The sequence below is a fragment of the Pseudorca crassidens genome, chromosome 1, assembly GCF_039906515.1.
Source record: "Pseudorca crassidens isolate mPseCra1 chromosome 1, mPseCra1.hap1, whole genome shotgun sequence".
Taxonomy (NCBI): domain Eukaryota; kingdom Metazoa; phylum Chordata; class Mammalia; order Artiodactyla; family Delphinidae; genus Pseudorca; species Pseudorca crassidens.
In genome coordinates, this window is record NC_090296.1 from 192,177,948 (window position 1) to 192,198,616 (window position 20,669).

Here is a 20,669-nt window from a genome sequence, read left to right on the forward strand (position 1 = left end):
AAAAGATAGAGCACATGGGCCTTTATTCCTAGAAAAATTTAGAAGGTCACCGAAAAGAATTGTAAAGGCTGGCTCCGTTAAGGTCTCCAGAGGAAGAGATGATCAGCCTCTACATTTTCGAAAAGATGAATGTTTTTAGCCAAAGAACAACAAAACTGACAATCAGATAATCCCTCATACTTTTCCCCTTGAGAGAAAATTGTTAAAAAAAAAAAAAACTTGAACCAAGTATAAATAAAAAGAGACACAAACTTCAAACTGCTTAACAACAAAGAAGGAATTAGAATGTGGCTTAGTCATGTCAAACCAGATTCTGCCCAAGGGAAACTGATGGAGGAAAAACAGTTAAAGACTCATTGGAGATTATAGATAATGTCTGTTATAACGTTTAAAGCCAAAGATAGAAATGATAAATGTTTCCTGTGTTTTCCACCCAACGGTGAACAGTAAACTAGATGTTTTGCTAAAAGAAGAATATTTTGAATAGATGCTTTGTTTAACAAAGTCAGGGGTGCAGTGACAGAAAAGGAGTTGAAATAAAAATATAGGAAGAGCCCTGGAACATTTTTTAAAATAACATACTTGAGCTTCATTGTTTGTTTGTTTATGTATTATTTGCATGTAATTATTCTTAAGTGATATGTTCCTACAAATTTCTTCAACAGAAACTCGTGATGACTTTACAACTGTCAAAGATACTGGATTATTGCTCCTCTGGGTTATTTTTTCACTGAGAAGATATTTCAGTCAAAACATAAGTCATGAGACTAGCGGTGTGCGCAGAGAATTTTGTATTCCCCGCGTTTGTAAATGCCTTTCAAATACTGACATCACAACTGTTGCTAGCATTTCTTTAGAGGAATTCTTTTTCATTAAATTATTTGATCATTAGAATGTGCACGTTCCCAAGAGGATGCAGTTTTTGGAAAGTAGCAGAACTTTAATAAACTTCAGTTAAAGGAACATATCCATCAGCAAGAATTTAAATAACACTCATCATGCCAACTTCTATGTGAAGTGCAGGGATGACTATAAAAGTGTGAAACTTGGTCTCTGCCCTTAATTGTGAGTCTGTGTATCTTTGAAACCAAGGGACTCTCTCTGTTATCCTTCACTGTATTTATAATGGTTTTAGAGCAGAACCTGAGGATATTCTGAGTGGGAAGATTCATATTGTGATAAGGAAAGGAAATCTGTAAAAAGCATTGCTGTGAGTTTAACAAATAGTGGCATTGCAGGACTGGCAAATGACAAAAACCTGGCTTTTTCTTGGTCCCGGTCCCGAAAAGGTGGACCAAGAAAAAAGAAAACATGAACGTGTTTCCTTTCCAGTGCCTGTCTAGGCTGTTTTCAGTGCTCAGCTGGGAGTGGTCGGACCTTCCTCCATAAGCAGTAATGAAAACCAGACCTCCTGGGACCTGCTTGAAGCATAAAGGAACTCAAAGACCAGAAAACAGCCAGGGAGGGTGGGAGTTAGCTTGGGGAGTGTAGCGGATGGATCACATTGATGAGCTGCTTCTTTCAGACAGCTGTCTTCCGTGTTTCAACTCCCAATCTTGGGCCAGTTTATCTTTGCACCGTGGCCGAGAAAGAGATTAATACTGCTTAAGACCATCTTCCTTCCTGGGCCGTTGCTATTCTGCTTAACAAAATAAGGTGCCATTTTGTTTTGTTTTATCGAGGAAGGAATCCTCAGCTAAGATGACTTAACATGGATTTGTCTTCAAAAATATACCGAGCTCTTTCCTCCTCCAGATCACCTACAGGCATTACCTTGTTGCTGCGTTCAATCCCAACATAATCAGCCTCTTCTGGAATTATCACAAAGAGCTCGGCTTCGTAGGCACCTTCCCCTTCATTTCTCGCGTTGATTATGAGCGTAAGGTGGTTTTCATCTCCAATGATGACCTGATGCTTATCTCTAAAAATGCAGTTTAAAAAGAATCATTAGGTTCTGTGCATCTCTGGATTCATGGGTATTTTATTTAGAGGAAGATGTAAACATGCAAGACTGGGAAAAAAAACAAGATGGATCGTCATGAGGGGGTGGTGAGAAGAATCAAAACTATGTCTGGATGAGAAGGACAGGAAAACATCCAGGGGTGTTCTGGTAAATATTTAACAACCAGCGCTTCAAACTAGTGGTTACCAGTGGAGGAAGGGGCAACATCGGGGGCGGGGCCAGGGGGAGGTACAAACCACTGGGTCTGAGACAGGCTCACGGATGTATGTACAACTCAGGGAATAGAGCCCCTACTTTGGAATAACTGTAAATGGAAAGTAACGTTTAAAAACTGTATACTAGGGCTTCCCTGGTGGTGCAGCGGTTAAGAATCTGCCTGCCAATGCAGGGGACACGGGTTCGAGCCCTGGTCCGGGAAGATCCCACATGCCGTGGAGCAGCCAAGCCTGTGCGCCACAACTACTGAGCCTGTGCTCTAGAGCCTGTAAGCCACAACTACTGAGCCCGTGTGCCACAACTACTGAGCCTGCGCTCTAGAGCCCGTGAGCCACAACCACTGAGCCCGTGTGCCACAACTACTGAAGCCGGTGCACCTAGAGCCCGTGCTCCGCAACAAGAGAAGCCACCACAATGAGAAGCCCGCGCACCACAATGAAGAGTAATTCCCGCTCACCTCAACTAGAGAAAACCCGTGTGCAGCAACGAAGACCCAACGCAGCCAAAACTAAATTTATGTATTTATTTATTTTTAAAAAACCTGTATAATAAAGTAACAACCAGTTCTCAAAAACAAAAGGAAACAAAGAAAACCAGGATGTGTAGCATTTGCCGATTCCAGTGGTGTAAATCCTCCCACTGTGATCAATTTCAAGCTCCCAACATACTTAACGATCTGCCAGCAAAAATTCCCGAAAAGTTAACAATTAGCTCACAAGCCAGGAGGAGACGGCTTCAGCACATCCCTGAAAACATCCCATAGGAGGAAGATGGGCAATGGGAAGAGAGGGAGAGAGGTGGTTTAGAAAGTAGGAGGGGAAGCTGAGTGTGACGCAAAGTGGAAAATAAGAGGGAAGAAAGAGGCAGATAAAGGAAGATCTCAAATAGCTGATTGTGAGGTATTCTGAGGACATTTAATTCACTCCAGTCTTCAAATTGAAACAGCATTTGGAAATGCCTACTTGTGACCCTTAATCAAAGCTATTGCTTCGGACAGTGGCTAGATTATGAAGTTTGGAAAAAGTCCCCTTGAGAGGTTACCAAGAAGCTTCCAAACACTGGCAGCAAGATAGTTCCTGGGGTGGGGATGGGTTGAGGCAGGTAGAGAGGAGAGCCACCGGAACCACCAGAGATGAGTTAACTTCAAACAGAAGCATTTCCCCCCACTTTTGGTGAAGGATGGAACGGCTCAGGCAAGGTCTTGGGGTGTGTCACTTGACACCAATGACAAAGACCTAAGCCACAGGCTAACCCAAAGTGTAGCCAAGCTCAGAAATTTCACGCAGTGCACTTACTTTGGTAGTGGCTGGAAGTGTATACTTTCTCCAGAGAAGCTTTAAGTAAACACCTGTATGCCATTAGGTAAAATGGACAAGTTTATTTATTTAAACTTACGGTCTAGCTGACAGCTTCAAGTCAGGAATGCACATGTTATCTTCTCCACAGTCGACCAGGATGTGAGCCTGTGTTGTGGAAAAACATGTATCAGGAAGAATCTGGGAAAACCTGAATCCCGTCCTTTCTCTTGAAAATTATGAATGATCCCACAAGTTAAACCAAAGCTTTCCTTTCACTCTGCATGAGTCTACCTAGCTAGAAACTCTGTTTGGCAGTGACCTCCCCTTATAGGCTAGCTTTCTTAGGAGCCCGATTCCAATTCATTCTGAAATGTCTGTAAAGAATGCTACTCTGGCCGATGGTTTGAGGATTACAGGCTGTACTGCTTCTATTACGGCCACATTTTGAACAAATTAAATCTTGGTTCCACAAGGGGAAGGGCTTCTGAAAACACAGGGATGCAGTGTTTCAGGAAACATGTTCAGAAAATCTCCCAAATGTTACAAGTGTGTATGCAGGAATGAAAACAAAAGGGCCTGGATTTCATCTTAAGGTCACAGGAGCAATGCCCAGGGCCTGATTGAGAATATACCATCAAAGACGGGCCAGGACCTACCTGTTCGGTAACAACGTTTTCCCTGTAGTAATTCAATATTGGTTTCACCTCCAGACCTTCTTTAAAGGTGGATTCATCCAAACTGTAATTCAAACTAATGTTGATTGGAGACAGTTTATCTCGGAATTCAGTTTCATCCTAGGGAAAATAATCACAAACTCAAGAAAGGCCCTGTAAAATGGCTGCAAGATGTTAGTTGGTGGAAGGCAGGCAGCACTTGCCTCTGGCCATTAAAAGTGAACCATGAAGTAACTACCACCCCAGCGGGCCTAGGCACATGCTGTGGACGTGGCATAGAGAAGCCGGTTTAATGAACGTATGTTCAGAGTTGGAATCATTTAGGCTTCGTTGAAATACATGCTTCTGGAAGCAATCTTCAGGTTCTCCAGATCTTCAACAACTCACACGGATTGGTCAGATTGCACAGTTAAAAATCAGTTGCACAGGAAATGTCACTGAAAGTTTCATGAACTGGGATTTTTATCTTAATGAGGTTGGCAGAATTTGTAAGTCCCCTTGGGCTCAGAGGAAGAAAACCTCTCGATTCTCTTCCTTTCTTATCATCTCTTTAAGTCCTTGTTTGCATGAACTTCAAAACACCTTCAGCACATCTGAAGTTCCCTTAGAAAAAGCACCAGAACCTTCCTGGGGAGGGAGGGGGTAGTACCAGCAGCAAGGTCTGGACACACAGGAACTCCCAAACCATGGAGTGGGCATGCCGCCCTTCAACCGGATGCCAGTATCAGTCATAATGAGACACGAGGGTCGTGCACCAGCTTTTCATTCTACAATGTGTTTGTAAACTCTGCTTTCTACAGGTTTTCCCCTTACTATATCCCCTCAAAGAGGAGACCAAATGAAAAGAGGCTTCACAACGTCATCACTGGTAAGAAGATGAAATAACTGTATAATAACACGTTTTGGCTTTTTATTTCATGGTGGGTTTAGGAGTTATTGTAAAAATCCATTGCTTTAAAAATGTAATTATAATTTACTTTTAATAAAGCCTTTGAATGCCTCACCCTTCTCCTAAGTTGGCTCAGAAATGCACATTGATAAAATCTGGCCGAACATCCTCACGTAGGATAAAAATTCAAATAAATTGTGTCTAACTTTTATGTTTTTTGCGGGGAGGCAGTTGGAAATGAAAACCACCTGAGTTAGCACTAGTACTAAGGAGTGTACTCAAAACAAGAAGAAGCTTAGGAGCAGAAACTCACACAACATTGTAAATCAACTATACTCTAATAACAATTAAAAGAAAAAAAAGAAGCAGCTTCGGAATTAAAAGCAATACATCATTAGGTTGGCTGAAGTCAGGCTCAACAGAGGAGTGTGTGGCTTTAAAGATTTCTCCTATAAAATGAAAATAGATGTGGGTCTGTGTGAACTACTGTGATGTTTAAATGGAGAAAAATGGTTGGAATTTGGACTTCAATGTTAGAGGCCAGAAAGGTGATTCTGGAACACTTACTCGAAGGTAAACGGTAAAATCCTGGCATTGGAGGGATTTCTGCCCCTTTATCACGAGAGGGAAGACGAGATGTGACTGATGGTTTTCAAGGAAGAGCGTGCGTTTAATGGCTCCTTTTTGTTTCAGGGAATCTAACTGCACCTCGGCAGTCAGGCCTAAAGGACAGACATAAAGCAAATATAATCCAGAAAGGAAAAGTATTCAGTGAATGTAGCGCTTTATCAGAGATACGAATTCCTATTTCAGCTTGCTTATTCAGGAAACATTTTTTCCATAGTTGGGATCAAAAATAATACACGAGCTGCAAAGATTTGATAAAATACCCCCCAAGCTAAACAACTTGTTTTGTAATGGTTTTACACAAAAAGTCATTTCCCCCATAATTAGGTCTGTTCTTACAGACAGTACCAATTATTCAAGGACTGTTTATGTAGAAGTTCCCATATTTATAACAGAAATCTTGGTGCTAACGAAGAGCTCTTTGAAAGCTTTAAATGGTCTGTGCACCGCTTACTGTTGACTTTTCTTGATATGGTATAGGAGTGGAAAACTGAAAATATGCTCACCGATTGTGTTTGAAATGCTCTGGCCTGCCACAGATGCACACACTCTTAAAGAAAAGCTAGGGGAAATAATAATCAATAATTTATTGGTTAATAAACTTTTTCAATCTGAAGTAGCAAACTTCCTTTACCTTACCCCAGATAAAACGAATGCTTTATTTTTCCTCTATACTTCTCTTAGTGTACACACACACACACACACACACACACAAAACCAAACAAATAAATATGCCTATATTTATTGATTGATATATATACTTATCAAAAATATATTTATATACATATATATATCCAACAATTCTAATACGATTAAGAAAGGTGACATTATTACATAGGAAGGTAATACTTAAAATATTACTAGAGGTCGATTGATTTAATCAGTGGATTAATTGATCAATTACTTGCTGCCTTTTTTCAAGAAATGCATGTGAATATCTTCCATGTGCCAGGGAGTGAAGAATTGGGCAGAACAGCAGGGGGACAGCTAGTGGCAGAGCCTGGAGGTGAGCAAGCACGTGACCCCAACTTGAGGAACCTGAAGAAATCTGGTGCGTTAGAGAAAGATGGGGAAAGCTGTAGGAAGCCGAGGCTGGCTGGGTCAGTAGGTAGGGAACAGGGCTTTGAAAATCACTTTAAAGAATTTGGATCAAGAGGTGCAAACTATTAGGTATAAAATAAACTACAAGGACATATTGTACAACATGGGGAATATAGCCAATATTTTATAATAAGTATAAATGGAGTATAATCTTTACAAATTGTAAATCACTATGCTGTATACCTGTAATTTATATAATATTATACATCAACTACACTTCAATTAAAAAAAAGAATTTGGATTTAATTCTGAGAGGCAGGGAGCATCACGGTACGATTAACCCATAATCCACTCTCCGTGGAAGGAGATAAGAACTCAGGCAGGTACTTGACAGGAGTGGGATATAATTTGAGGCAGAGACACCAGAAGAGGGAAGGGAAAAAGAAGGAAAATGGGGAGTGTAGAGTGACCATCTCAGGCTTGGTAAGCACAACAATACAGTGTATAAGGTCAATAAAAAAAGGATGGATGTGTAGGAGAGACCTTTGTAGTTTTGCCTTGAACATGCCCTAAAACTCAATCCAGGGAGGTGCCTGCTGTGGCTTGCAGGATGGCCTGCACTTGGGTCTATCCTGTGGCCTTGGAGGGAATGAGGACCGGCCAGTGGTCTCTGCCTGACTGTTGCATGTGCTGACCTCCCCATGGAAAAATGTCAAGCTGTAAGCGCCAGCGTTCAAGATGGGGCTTTTTCACATTTCTAAGAAAGTAAAAATGTAAGAAAATACTTAAGTATGATTTAATGACAGCCTTAACGTTTTTACTAGTAAATACTCTAGTATGATTTGAATATTTCCACAGAATCCAAAAGGAGTAAATAATCTCTAGTCGTGCTTTAATTATGTGTCAGCTTCCTGTGTCAGATATAATGAAGATGTGTCACATCTGGGATTCATCTAGCTCCCGTGACCTCAGTCAATGTCTCCCTTCAGGGTAAGTAATTTGTCACATACCATTAAGCCAAACGTTTTCCGAGATGTCTCTGCTATTTCAAGTGTTTGTACCACTTCCCCAGAGAAATCATGAATTCCAGCCCACTTCCACTTCAATTGGAATAATTCAAGAAAGATGAATAGTTAATCACATCTTTAAATTTTGTAGCAGGTCTGGCTTTCAAAATTGGAATTTTTTCTGTGTCTGACTTTTTTGGAGGTACTTGGGTATGTGTTAAAATTGTTGACCGTTTTTCTATTCATCCTTATACTGAATAGGCAAAACTCATTAGCTTGTATAAGATAAATTCCTATTTGTAATAAAATTATCATTATATCTATAGATTCAAATAATTTTACATACAGTATTTTGTCTAACACAATTGAGAAGCAATAAAAATTTTTGCAAACGAGATAAAGTTATGAATGTGAACATTATCTCCTTTTGAGAAGAATTTGATTTAAAAACGATGTCATCAGCTGAAGGGTCACTCGGTTTATAAATTATATGTCAGTGTTATTCTATACTTCTTAGTTCCCCCTTTCTGTTATCTTTATATCATTAAGTGGACGATTTTAACTTTTTCATACAAGTTTAAATAACCGCTACGACTTACTGAATTATTGATAATAGCACTCCAACCTAAACTTTTTGGCTTATAGATGTCTTTAGCAGAAAAGAGTTGCCAAGTTATAACTTTCAAAGCATTCTCTTCGGATCTAAAAAGAAAACCTCACTGAAATATTCATTCTGAATTTACAACATTTATATTATATGTAAACACACACATATACATCGTATGTTTTATATAACAGATACTTAGGTGCACTCACAGGTCTATACCTAATTATAATGCACACTTGTCAGAGAAAGCTGTGAATTATTAAATTAGAATTAAAATTTCAGACTAGCATTTATGATCATAGTCAATATGAATAGGTCTGACTGGAGCAAAAAAACTCCATTAAACCAGCCCAGATCCCTCATCACATAATTTCTAAATGAAACTGTTGGGCTATACTTCTGGTGCTTCAGAAGGCAGGACAGTACCTTACAAATCCTCTAATACTAGTCCTAACCCAATGCAGGAAGGGTTAGAATAATGACCTGGTGATGTAATGGTGCTCGTAGCCACATATGGGAGAAGAGGAATGAGATAAATGTGAAACAGGACTTAAAAGTACAAAGCAATTCACTTTTCAATCTAACCAATTCAATGCTCTTTCAGTGATGGCAAATATCAGGTTTTACATAAAGTTAGGTATATCTGAGAAGTTTTTCCAAATTTGAAAAGGGGATAGTTATTAACTTTTATATTTATAAAATTTTTTTTTTTTACCAAATAGCTTTTTTTTTTTTTTTTTGCGGTATGCGGGCCTCTCACTGTTGTGGCCTCTCCCGCTTCGGAGCACAGGCTCCGGACGCGCAGGCTCAGCGGCCATGGCTCACGGGCCTAGCCGCTCCGTGGCATGTGGGATCTTCCCGGACCAGGGCACGAACCCGTGTCCCCTGCATTGGCAGGCAGACTCTCAACCACTGTGCCACCAGGGAAGCCCTACCAAACAGTTTTAATCTTTCTCATTAGATAACAATTATGTGAATATTTATGGGTTGGCTTTTTTTTTTTCTCTCTAGTTTAGAAATGCAAGTAGCAGAAACTTTATAAAATTACACAGCTGGGCTTCCCTGGTGGCGCAGTGGTTGAGAGTCCGCCTGCCAATGCAGGGGACACGGGTTCGTGCCCCGGTCCGGGAAGATCCCACATGCCGCGGAGCAGCTGGGCCCGTGAGCCATGGCCGCTGAGCCTGCGCATCCGGAGCCTGGGCTCCTCAACGGAAGAGGCCACAACAGTGAGAGGCCCGCGTACCGCAAAAAAAAAAAAAAAATTACACAGCTGTTTGAAAGGCAGAGAAATTCACATTGAGGGAAATGGAGAACTATTTCCCAGTTAGAGGTTTACTTAATAGTTTTCAGATGTACAAGATTATATCAAATACAGACAAAAATTACAGAAAAGAAAATCAACAAATGCTTTTCAATCATTTTTTAAAAAATGAGCTAAATTCCTATAATACATTTTAAAAGGTATCCGAGAAACACATTCGAGACTGAACCCGCTGTTAATTTTCCATCTTCTGATACTCTGAGTTACCCATTCAAAATTTTTGTATGTGAAAATAAAACATCTTTCAGGAAATGGATGGAATAGAATCAAATAAATAATTGTAATTTGCCCACATACCAAATCTGATTTAATGCAACAAGAGTTCGTGAAAACAAGGCAATTTTCTTGTTAAAAAGTAATATTCATGTCAATCCCAAATTCCCAGTCTGCTATATTTAAAATAAAATGCCTTTCCATGAAAAAACAATTAAAAAATAAAAAAATTTTTAAAATAAAAAGGAATGTTCTTTCCATAAAACCAAACAGATCCCACAATCTGTTAAAAAAAAACACTTCAATTTTTTAAAAAATTCAAAAACTGAAAAATCCTGAGAAAAGATGATCTCGTTCATAACAACATTTCACACCAGAGTGTGCCACACATATGTGCTTTAAAGAATTCAATCTAGAAGTCCATTCAGTGATGAATGTGCCAACAGGACTGTTGGGAGAAATACCAGTTTTAATACTTGTGCCCAAGTAGCACTCATTGTTCATTTCATGTTCATTTCATCCAGGGTTAGGAGAGATGCTAGCTAGCTCTTTCACATATTTTCTCAGATCAGGTTTTCATTATAATATTTTATGGTTTCATACCATTTTAAAATGTGCTCAGGGCATCTCCCAGCTACTTTCAGAAGCTGCTTAAGGGGAAGACAGGCCTCCCTGAACCGAGAGGTCCCAGCAAAGGAGGTTTTTCAAAGAATTCTTCAGGGTCCTCTACACCCCCATCCACCACCCTCAAAGGCTCTGACTCCAGTCTGAACCCCTGTCCAAGGCCATGAGCAACGTGCTGAAACTGGCTTCTGTGGGTCTACAGACTGGTGTGTTCTGCATTCTGACTTTCTCAGGAACCGACCATATCATCTGAAAATGGAGGTAAATCTCAAATGCTCCAAATGTTTGTTGATCTTTCAGAGAATATACCCTAAGGCATTACCCAATATGACAGACTTCTGACCCTGGAGGACCTACATATTGAGAAGCAAAGTGGCATTGCCTTGAGCTGTGCTACAGCCAAGTTCCATTTCTTACTGCCTTCGGGTGACCGGCCAGATTCACGAGGAACATTCTCAGAAGGTGTATGAGCCTGTCCACCTACAGGCCAGGCAGAGGACTATTCCTGACGATGACATCATGGCCACAGAAATATAGTTGAGGACACAAAAATCTCTATTTTTATAATGTTTACCTTCTGTCTCATTGTATACAGATGTGAGGTTATAAAACTGACATCTATTTTCAGCACAGGAAACCAAGTAATTTAACCCAAGCCTATTTAAGAAAAAAAAAAAAGGACAATACATATGTCTGAAAAGTGGTTTCCATATGCATATGCAAATACAAGCATCAAGGTATTTTATTATATTTTCAGTTTGGTTAATGTGTATTTTAGTATGCCAAGGTTCTAAAAGAAATCTCCAAGATTTACTTTGTCGGGAATTTTCTCAAGTGTTTTTGTTTCTCATCACATGTGGAGGCTGTAGATTGGCAAAATGGCCTTCCCATGACAGCAAAAGTTCAGCATCGTGTCAGAGATCCTTTTATGTTTCTTTTGAAAGACTAACAACTGGCTACTCAGATGTGGTGCACAGACCCACAGCATTAGCACCCCCTTGGAGCCTCTTCAGAAATGTTAAAGTCTCAGCCCCCATCCCAGGCCTGCGGCCCCCAAAGCTGCATGTGCACCAGATCTCCAGGTGATCTGAGTCCGCCTAAGCGGGCTGGCAGCACCGCACTGACTCACCAGGCCACAGATGCCATCGATTCTGGAATCTGGCAGGTTTTATTATCCAGATTGATGATCACCGGGTGCAGGAGAAGCTGGGCTCCCACCGTCACAACCGGCCTTGCTCTGCGGGGAGAAGACACACGGTTTTAACCAGCCCCAGGAGGGGCAGGCAGAAGCCCACTGCTCCACTTCTAGAGGTCACGGCCAACATTCCCGGCCCCGGTGCCAAGAATTCCCCTCAGTGAGTGAACAGGTGGGCTCTAGACTCAACCAACGACCTCCAGACACATCCGGTAGCTCACGAATACAAATAAAGGAGCCATGGGCCCATGAAGCACAGCCGCGCTCACGGACCTTCTCTGTCTGTGGAGGGGCTCACGGTATTTTGGTGACATGGCTGTGAAAGATTTCTCCTCTGGGACCTGCTGGTCTGTCCATATTCGCATCTGAATATGAGGAGATACACCATCCTGCAGTCACTCACGTTGCATCTGTAAGTACTCGAGTTTTGCTAATTTTGTCGCCATGTTGGCTGGTGATTTTGAACCGCTGATCGATCATTTTCTAGACAAGCTTTGCAGATTGAGCTAAACCCGTGAGGGTGAGCTGACTCATGCTGCCCTTCACGTGGAGCAATGGTTCTCAACCCTGACTGCACGACAGAAGCACCCCGGGAGCTGAAAAACAGAAGCCAGTCTCCCGGGGTCAAGGCCAGGCACTGGAATGTCAAAAACAAAAACCTCCAGGTGATTCTATGGTGCGGCCGAGTTTGAGGAGAGGGTCTAATACCGAGTAAACTCCATTCCAGCCACCGGGGAGGATAAATCAGACAAGAAAGTAAGTCACTGGGAAAAGGAATGGGGCAATATTTATAAAGCTTGGTGCCAAGATATGAGAAATGGGAGTGAAATCTCCAGATGACAGTGTGAAATGACGCCACGTTGCTTAAGTTCTCCTCCGACAGGAGGGAGGGCGGGGCCTTGGGGCAGCGTGTTGTTTAGGGCACTGGTTTAAACAATTCCATGATTACCGTAATGGCGCCCAATGGGAATTTTCCTGAACTCCTTTGCGCTATTATCTGTACTGTTACGTGATTTTTCTTTTCAATATTGTGTTAGCTCCAGCCCTTGGAAGAGCAGATGATAAGACAGGATTAGACACAGGCCTGGGCCTTGGCGCAGCGTGTTGTTTAGGGCACTGGTTTAAACAATTCCACCATTACCGTAGTGGCGCCCAATGGGAATTTTCCTGAACTCCTTTGCGCTATTATCTGTACTCTGTTATGTGATTTTTCTTTTCAATACTGTGTTAGCTCCAGCCCTTGGAAGAGCAGATGATAAGACAGGATTAGACACACAAGACACTTATTAGGGCAAATACTGATGAGGGAAAAAGGGGAGGGAGGGAGGAGGCTGGGACCAGCAGTCAGAGTGTGATGTACATCTGATTCCTGTGAAGAAGTAAGGAAACAAAAGAGGATCTGGGAAAGAAGCTCCAGCCAGGGCACTAGGGAGCCCTTGAGCCAAATCTGCCTGCTAGTGGAGCTCCAGGTGGGCCTGTATTTGTATCCCTGTTGTGTCCAGTAATCGCCTGGGAGCAGCTCATGGGAGATAGGGCCTTGTTGCACATGTAGACTCAGAGCACAGTGGAGGGACCATGAGTCAATTTCACTCCATCAGCTCTGAGTGGTGCATCTTCATGGCCACCACAAACACAGCCCCATCCTTCAGGTACTTTGAGAGTTTCAATCACCTGATTCTCTACCCCCTGAAGTGGAGAGTGGCTGGTGTAAATCAGCCCTCTGAGTATGTCTTGGGACTGATGAGGAAGACAGTCTTGCCTACTTGAGGAAACCTGCTTTAGAATCCCTCAGGGAGTTGACCTAGGTTTGAACTATGTGCCCAGAACACCTGGGTTAGACCTCTGCCTTTTGTCTTGATATCCTGACCTAGTGTCTTGCGTTCTATAAAACTTTTTTTTTAAGAATAAAAAAGAATCTAAATTTTTTTTAAGAAGAAAGAAGAATCTAGTAAGTAACTGGTAGCACGGTCTACCAGTTACTTATTATTCCATGTACCTTACATGCAGATTCTCACTTAATCCTTTCAACAAAAATAAACTTGTAAATATTATGCCTATTTTACAATGAAAAAATTCTGAGGCTCAGAAAGTTATAGAAACTCGCCCAAGATTACAAATGGGTGAGTGTGTGGACTGGCCAGACCTGTCACATTTGAACACTTGTTCAATTCTTGCTTTGGGAGGCTACCAGTTCTTGGTATTTCTATTCCTTAATGTAGTGTCCGCACTTGATGATAGAGGCCAGGGTGCATAGCAACACTCCCCCACCCTGCATTCCTTATCTGTAGGCTCATTTTAATGCATTTCCAAAGCAAAGAGAAGTATTCAAATGTAATAACTTTAAAAAGTGTGTCATTTTAGAAGTTCTGCTAAGATTCACATCTTATTTAATGTTATGTTAGTAGAAGCTGGAAGTTTGGTCATGAGGTATGAGAAAAAAAAGACAGAAGGGCTGAAAGAAAGGGGAAAATATTGAGAGCAAATACTCCTCCAAACTTTACAAAGAGCATCTAAATGCTCTCCAAAATAAATAGTTGGGATTTACTCTTTAAAGAAAAACTAACAACGAAAAAGAAATGCATTTGAGACAATTAGAAAAACATATCCACGGATGGAGGAATAAAGAAAGTGTGGCATTCAGCCATAAAAAGGAAAGCTTGCCATTTATGACAACACAGAAGTACCTTGAGAGCATTATGCTAAGTGAAAAAAGTCAGACAGAAAAAGATCAATACCATATGATCTCACCTACATGTAGAATCTAGAAACAAAAATCAAAACCAAAAAATGAACATAAAGATACAGAAAACAGATTGGTGGTTGCCAGAGGTGGGGATGAGATGGAGTTGGAAATGGATGAAAGGGGCCAAAAGTATAGACTTCTGTTTATAAGATACATAAGTTTGGGGGATGAAATATATAGCATGGTGCCTAGAGTTAATAATACTGTGTTGTATATTTGAAAGTTGCTAAGAGGGTAGATCTTACAAGTGCTCATCACACACACAAAAACTGTAACTGTGTGTGGTGATGGATGTTATCAACTAGACATTGTGGTGATGATTTTGCAATATATACAAATATTGAATCATAATGTTGTATGCCTGAAACTAATATAATGTTACATGTCAATAAAAGAAAAGAACATTTGCATACCATCAACCACATACCTGTAAACAGCTACTTTTCCTGTTCCAAATGCACCCACAATTAAATCTAAAAAAGACAAAAACACACAACACGTGTACAAATTTTATAGAAACGATTCAAACTCATAAATAGCACATAAAGCATCCTGAAATGCTGATTGCAGAGTGGGAGTCATAAAAGTAAAAACAGCAAATCACACCGTTCTTAAGACATTTTGGAAAGGATACTGGAACTTCACTCTAGCTCCATATGACACATACATCAATAGATCTCAAACCCTTCTGGACTCAGGAAGGCCAGCCTTCTAGAAATGCTTCAGATGCTCATCGTAACACCATTTCTCCTATCCTCCAGACTCAAGGCACACATCTTAAAGCAAAAGGGGAAAAGCAGGGGCTAAGGGCCTACTAAGTGCCAGGCTCGTAGCACATAGTATTTTATCATCCCGCTACCGGAGCAATCCTATAAGGAAAGTATTTTACCAACGAAGTGAGACATTTTGGCTGCCATCTCATCACAGTCATTTGCTCTTGACAAATATGCGGATGGCGAGTATGGTTTTGGCAGAGTGATCAGTAGCATATGAAATAACTGACATAGCATTACAGCCATCTCTCCTCATTTGCGGTTTTGCTTCTTCAGTTTCAGTTACCTGTGGTCAACCACGGTCTGAAAATATTAAGTGGAAAATTCCAGAAATCAACAACTCATCCGTTTTAAATTGCACGCCGTTCTGAGCAACGTGATGAAATCTCACGCCGTCCTGCTCTGTCCCGCCCGGGATGTGAATGATCCCTTGGTCCAGCGTGTCCTGTCCGTAGTCACTTAGCCAACTTGGTGTCTCAGTGCTTGTTCAAGTGACCCTTACTTTACTTAACAATGGCTCCAAAGTGCAAGAGGAGTGAGACTAGGGACTTCCCTGGCAGTCCAGTGGTTAAGACTCCATGCTTCCACTGCAGGGGGCAGGGGTTCGATCCCTGGTCGGGGAAATAAGATCCCGCACGCTGCGTGGCACGGCCAAAAAAAAAAAAAAAAGAAATTAAAATTAAAAAAAATTTTTTAAAAAGGAGTGATGCTGGCAATTAAGATGTGCCAAAGAGAAGCCGTAAAGTGCTTCCTTTAAGTAAAAAGGTGAACGTTCTCCACTTAATAAGGAAAGAAACAAAATCCTATGCCGAGGTTGCTAAGATCTGTGGTAAGAAGAAATCTTCTCTCTGTGAAATTGTGAAGAAGGAAAAAGAAAGCCGTGCTAGTTTTGCTGTCACATCTCAAACTGCAAAAGTTAAAGCCACGGTGGGTGAGAAGTGCTTAGTTAAGATGGAAAAGGCATTAAATTTGTAACAATAAGATATTTTGAGAGAGAGAGAAACCACATTCACATAACTTTTATTATAGTATATGGTTATAATTGTTCTATTTTATTATTAGTTATTGTTGTTAATCTCTGACTGTGCCTAATTTATAAATCCAGCTTTAGGTATAGGAAAAAACATAGTATGTAAGGGTTCAGTACTCTCTGCGGTTTCAGGCATCTACTGAAGGGTCGTGGAACGTATGCCCCCCTGGATAAGCAGGGAAACCACTATACAAAAATATTAAACAACAACAACAATGATAATAATAAATAGCACAGATTGAACACTTATTCTAGGCCAGGAATTCTTTTAATGGATTTACTTTAACTTACTCTTAACAAGTTAAGAAGTCTCTGTCATATTATTAGCACAATTTTACAGAAGAGTAATTTGAGACTTAGGGAGGCTCACCGATACATTCATTGAAGTTCACACAAGTACATAAGAGGTGAAGCTGCGTTACAGTGGTGCTGGGCAACAGAGCAATCTTAGACTATTTGAGAGGTAAAGTTCACAATGACCTCAGTGACCGGCTGATATATAGGCAGAACTCTCTGTTTTTATTAATCTCATCTATAATGGTTATTCTTTCTCGGTGGATGCAATCAAACAAAAATTTAAATGACCATGATGATATCTACAGAGTAACATTTAGAAGCAGAGATGGGAAAACTGGATTCGGAAGAAATAACGGCCACAGAAGAAAACTTACAATAGCTGAAACTCTAATCGGTTAATTCTAGTAGGACAGAAGTGAAAATGAAAAAAAAAAAAAAAAGAAAAAGAGAGGAGGGAACTCCTTTGTCAGTGCCATATGGAAAACCGATCAAGAAATTAAACTGGTTCAATGGAATTCGTACAGGAAAATGATTTGTAGCCACATGCCCTTGGCATTCACCTTTCCAGAGCAAAGGAACTGGCCAGGCTGCAAGCAATATGATTCTTCTCTAGGGGCCTCTCTTGGCCAGGCCGAGGGCATTGTCCTCGGTCCATGATGCATGGGAGTTGGATGGATAAGCAGGTACATGAGCTCACATGGCTGCTTTCTTAGGGTGACTCTGAGACATGTACTTCCCTGTCTCCCAGATTTCCCCAGCTAGACAGAGCTCGAGTTGCCCACCCTGTCAGCCTTTTGATGATAATCTTCCCTTCCCACATCTCTCTTCCCTACTCCCTTAGCAATGATTTTCTGGGGATATTTCTCAAACCACTTGCCTTCTTTTTTTTTTTTTTTTTTTGAACTTTATTTAATTTATTTTTTCATACAGCAGGTTCTCATTAGTTATCTATTTTATACATATTAGTGTATACATGTCAATCCCAATCTCCCAATTCATCACACCACCGCCACCTGCCCCCACCACTTTCCCCCCTTGGTGTCCGTATGTTTGTTCTCTACGTCTGTGTCTCACTCTCTGCCCTGCAAACTGGTTCATCTGTACCATTTTTCTAGATTCCACATATATGCGTTAATATACGATATTCGTTTTTCTCTTTCTGACTTACTTCACTCTGTATGACAATCTCTAGATTCATCCATGTCTCTACAAATGACCCAATTTTGTTCCTTTTTATGGCTGAGTAATATTCCATTGTATATATGTGCCACATCTTCTTTATCCATTCGTCTGTTGATGGGCATTTAGGTTGCTTCCATGACCTAGCTATTGTAAATAGTGCTTCAGTGAACATTGGGGTGCATGTGTCTTTTTGAATTATGGTTTTCTCTGGGTATATGCCCAGGAGTGGGATTGCTGGGTCATATGGTAATTCTATTTTTAGTTTTTTAAGGAACCTCCATACTGTTCTCCATAGCGGCTGTATCAATTTACATTCCCACCAACAGTACAAGAGGGTTCCCTTTTCTCGACACCCTCTCCAGTGTTCGTTGTTTGTAGATTTTCTGATGACAGCCATTCTGACCGGTGTGAGCTGATACCTCATTATAGTTTTGATTTGCATTTCTCTAATAATTAGTAATGTTGAGCAGCTTTTCATGTGCTTCTCGGCCATCTGTATGTCTTCTTTGGAGAAATGTCTATTTAGGCCTTCTGCCCATTTTTGGATTGGGTTGTTTGTTTTTTTAATATTGGGCTGCATGAGCTGTTTATATATTTTGGAGATTAATCCTTTGTTGATTCATTTGCAAATATTTTCTCCCATTCTGAGGGTTGTCTTTTCGTCTTGTTTGTAGTTTCCTTTGCTTTGCAAAAGCTTTTAAGTTTCACTAGTTTCATTTGTTTATTTTTGTTTTTATTTCCATTACTCTAGGAGGTGGATCAGAAAAGATCTTGCTGTGATTTATGTCAAAGAGTGTTCTTCCTATGTTTTCCTCTAAGAGTTTTATAGTGTCCAGTCTTACATTTAGGTCTCTAATCCATTTTGAGTTTATTTTTGTGTATGGGGTTAGGGAGTGTTCTGATTTCATTCTTTTACATGTAGCTGTCCAGTTTTTCCAGCACCACTTATTGAAGAGACTGTCTTTTCTCCATTGTATATCCTTGCCTCCTTTGTCATAGATTAATTGACCATAGGTGCGTGGGTTTATCTCTGGGCTTTCTAGCCTGTTCCATTGATCTATATTTCTGTTTTTCTGCCAGTACCATATTCTCTTGATTACTGTAGCTTTGTAGTATAGTCTGGAGTCAGGGAGTCTGATTCCTCCAGCTCCGTTTTTTTCCCTCAAGAATGCTTTGGCTATTCAGGGTCTTTTGTGTCTCCATACAGATTTTAAGATTTTTTGTTCTAGTTCTGTAAAAAATGCCATTGGTAATTTGATAGGGATTGCAGTGAATCTGTAGATTGCTTTGGGTAGTATAGTCATTTTCACAATATTGATTCTTCCCATCCAAGAACATGGTATATCTCTCCATTTGTTTGTATTATCTTTAATTTCTTTCATCAGTGTCTTATAGTTTTCTGCATACAGGTATTTTGTCTCCCTAGGTAGGTTTATTCCTAGGTATTTTATTCTTTTTGTTGCAGTTGTAAATGGGAGTGTTTCCTTAATTTCTCTTTCAGATATTTCATCATTAGTGTATAGGAATGCAAGAGATTTCTGTGCATTAATTTTGTATCCTGCAACTTTACCAAGTTCATTGATTAGCTCTAGTAGTTTTCTGGTGGCATTTTTAGGATGCTCTATGTATACTATCATGGCAGCTGCAAACAGTGACAGTTTTACTTCTTCTTTTCCAATTTGTATTCCTTTTATTTCTTTTTCTTCTCTGATTGCTGCGGCTAGGACTTCCAAAACAATGTTGAATGATAGTGGTGAGAGTGGACATCCTTGTCTCATTCCTGATCTTAGAGGAAATGCTTTCAGTTTTTCACCATTGAGAATGATGTTTGCTGTGGGTTTGTCATATACGGCCTTTATTATGTTGAGGTAGGTTCCCTCTATGCCCATTTTCTGGAGAGTTTTTATCATAAATGGGTGTTGAATTTTGTCAAAGCTTTTTCTGCATCTTTTGGGTTGATCATATGGTTTTTATTCTTCAATTTGTTAATATGGTGTATCACATTGACTGATTGGCGTATGTTTTCGAATCCTTGCATCCCTGGGATAAATCCCACTTGATCATGGTGTATGATCCCTTTAATGTGTGGTTGGATTCTGTTTGCTAGTATTTTGTTGAGGATTCTTGCATCTATTTTCATCAGTGATATTGGTCTGTAATTTTCTTTTTTTGTAGTATCTTTGTCTGGTTTTGTATCAGGGTGAAGGTGGCCTCATAGAATGAGTTTGGGAATGTTCCTTCCCCTGCAGTTTTTTGGAAGACTTTGAGAAGGATGGATGTTAGCACTTCTCTGAATGTTTGTTAGAATTCACCTGTGAAGCCATCTGGTCCTGGACTTTTGTTTGTTGGAAGATTTTTAACCACAGTTTCAATTTCATTACTTGTGATTGGTCTGTTCATATTTTCTATTTCTTCCTGGTTCAGTCTTGGAAGGTTATAACTTTCTAAGAATTTGTCCATTTTATTGGCATAGAGTTGCTTGTAATAGTCTCTTAGGATGCTTTGTATTTCTGTGATGTCTGTTATAACTTCTCCTTTTTCATTTCTAATTTTCTGATTTGAGTCCTCTCCCTCTTTTTCTTTTTTTTTTTTTTTTTTTTGTGGTATGTGGGCCTCTCACTGCTGTGGCCCCTCCCGCCGTGGAGCACAGGCCCTGGACGTGCAGGCCCAGCGGCCACAGCTCATGGACCCAGCCGCTCCACAACATGTGGGATCCTCCCAGACCGGGGCATGAACCCATGTCCCCTGCATCGGCAGGCGGACTCTCAACCACTGCGCCACCAGGGAAGCCCTCCCTCTTTTTCTTGATGAGTCTGGCTAATGGTTTATCAATTTTATCTTCTCAAAGAAACATCTTTTAGTTTTATTGATCGTTGCTATTGTTTTCTTTGTTTCTATTTTCATTTATTTCTGCTCTGATCTTCATGATTTCTTTCCTTCTGCTAACTTTGGGTTGTGTTTGTTCTTCT

The 20,669-nt window shown here is 40.4% G+C and overlaps 1 protein-coding gene across 2 annotated transcripts in view; it reads right to left on the reverse strand.

The window, feature by feature from the left end:
* ITGA8 (integrin subunit alpha 8) overlaps positions 1-20,669 on the reverse strand; it is a 184,060-nt gene that overhangs the window by 76,649 nt on the left and 86,742 nt on the right. For both annotated transcript variants that reach the window (XM_067703950.1, XM_067703955.1), the window contains exons 14-20: positions 14,846-14,891; positions 11,610-11,717; positions 6,174-6,229; positions 5,608-5,762; positions 4,134-4,271; positions 3,575-3,642; positions 1,774-1,921 (exon numbers count right to left, since the gene is read on the reverse strand). In XM_067703950.1, coding sequence (XP_067560051.1) covers positions 1,774-1,921; positions 3,575-3,642; positions 4,134-4,271; positions 5,608-5,762; positions 6,174-6,229; positions 11,610-11,717; positions 14,846-14,891 — 719 coding nt within the window. The remainder of the gene's footprint in view (positions 1-1,773; positions 1,922-3,574; positions 3,643-4,133; positions 4,272-5,607; positions 5,763-6,173; positions 6,230-11,609; positions 11,718-14,845; positions 14,892-20,669) is intronic.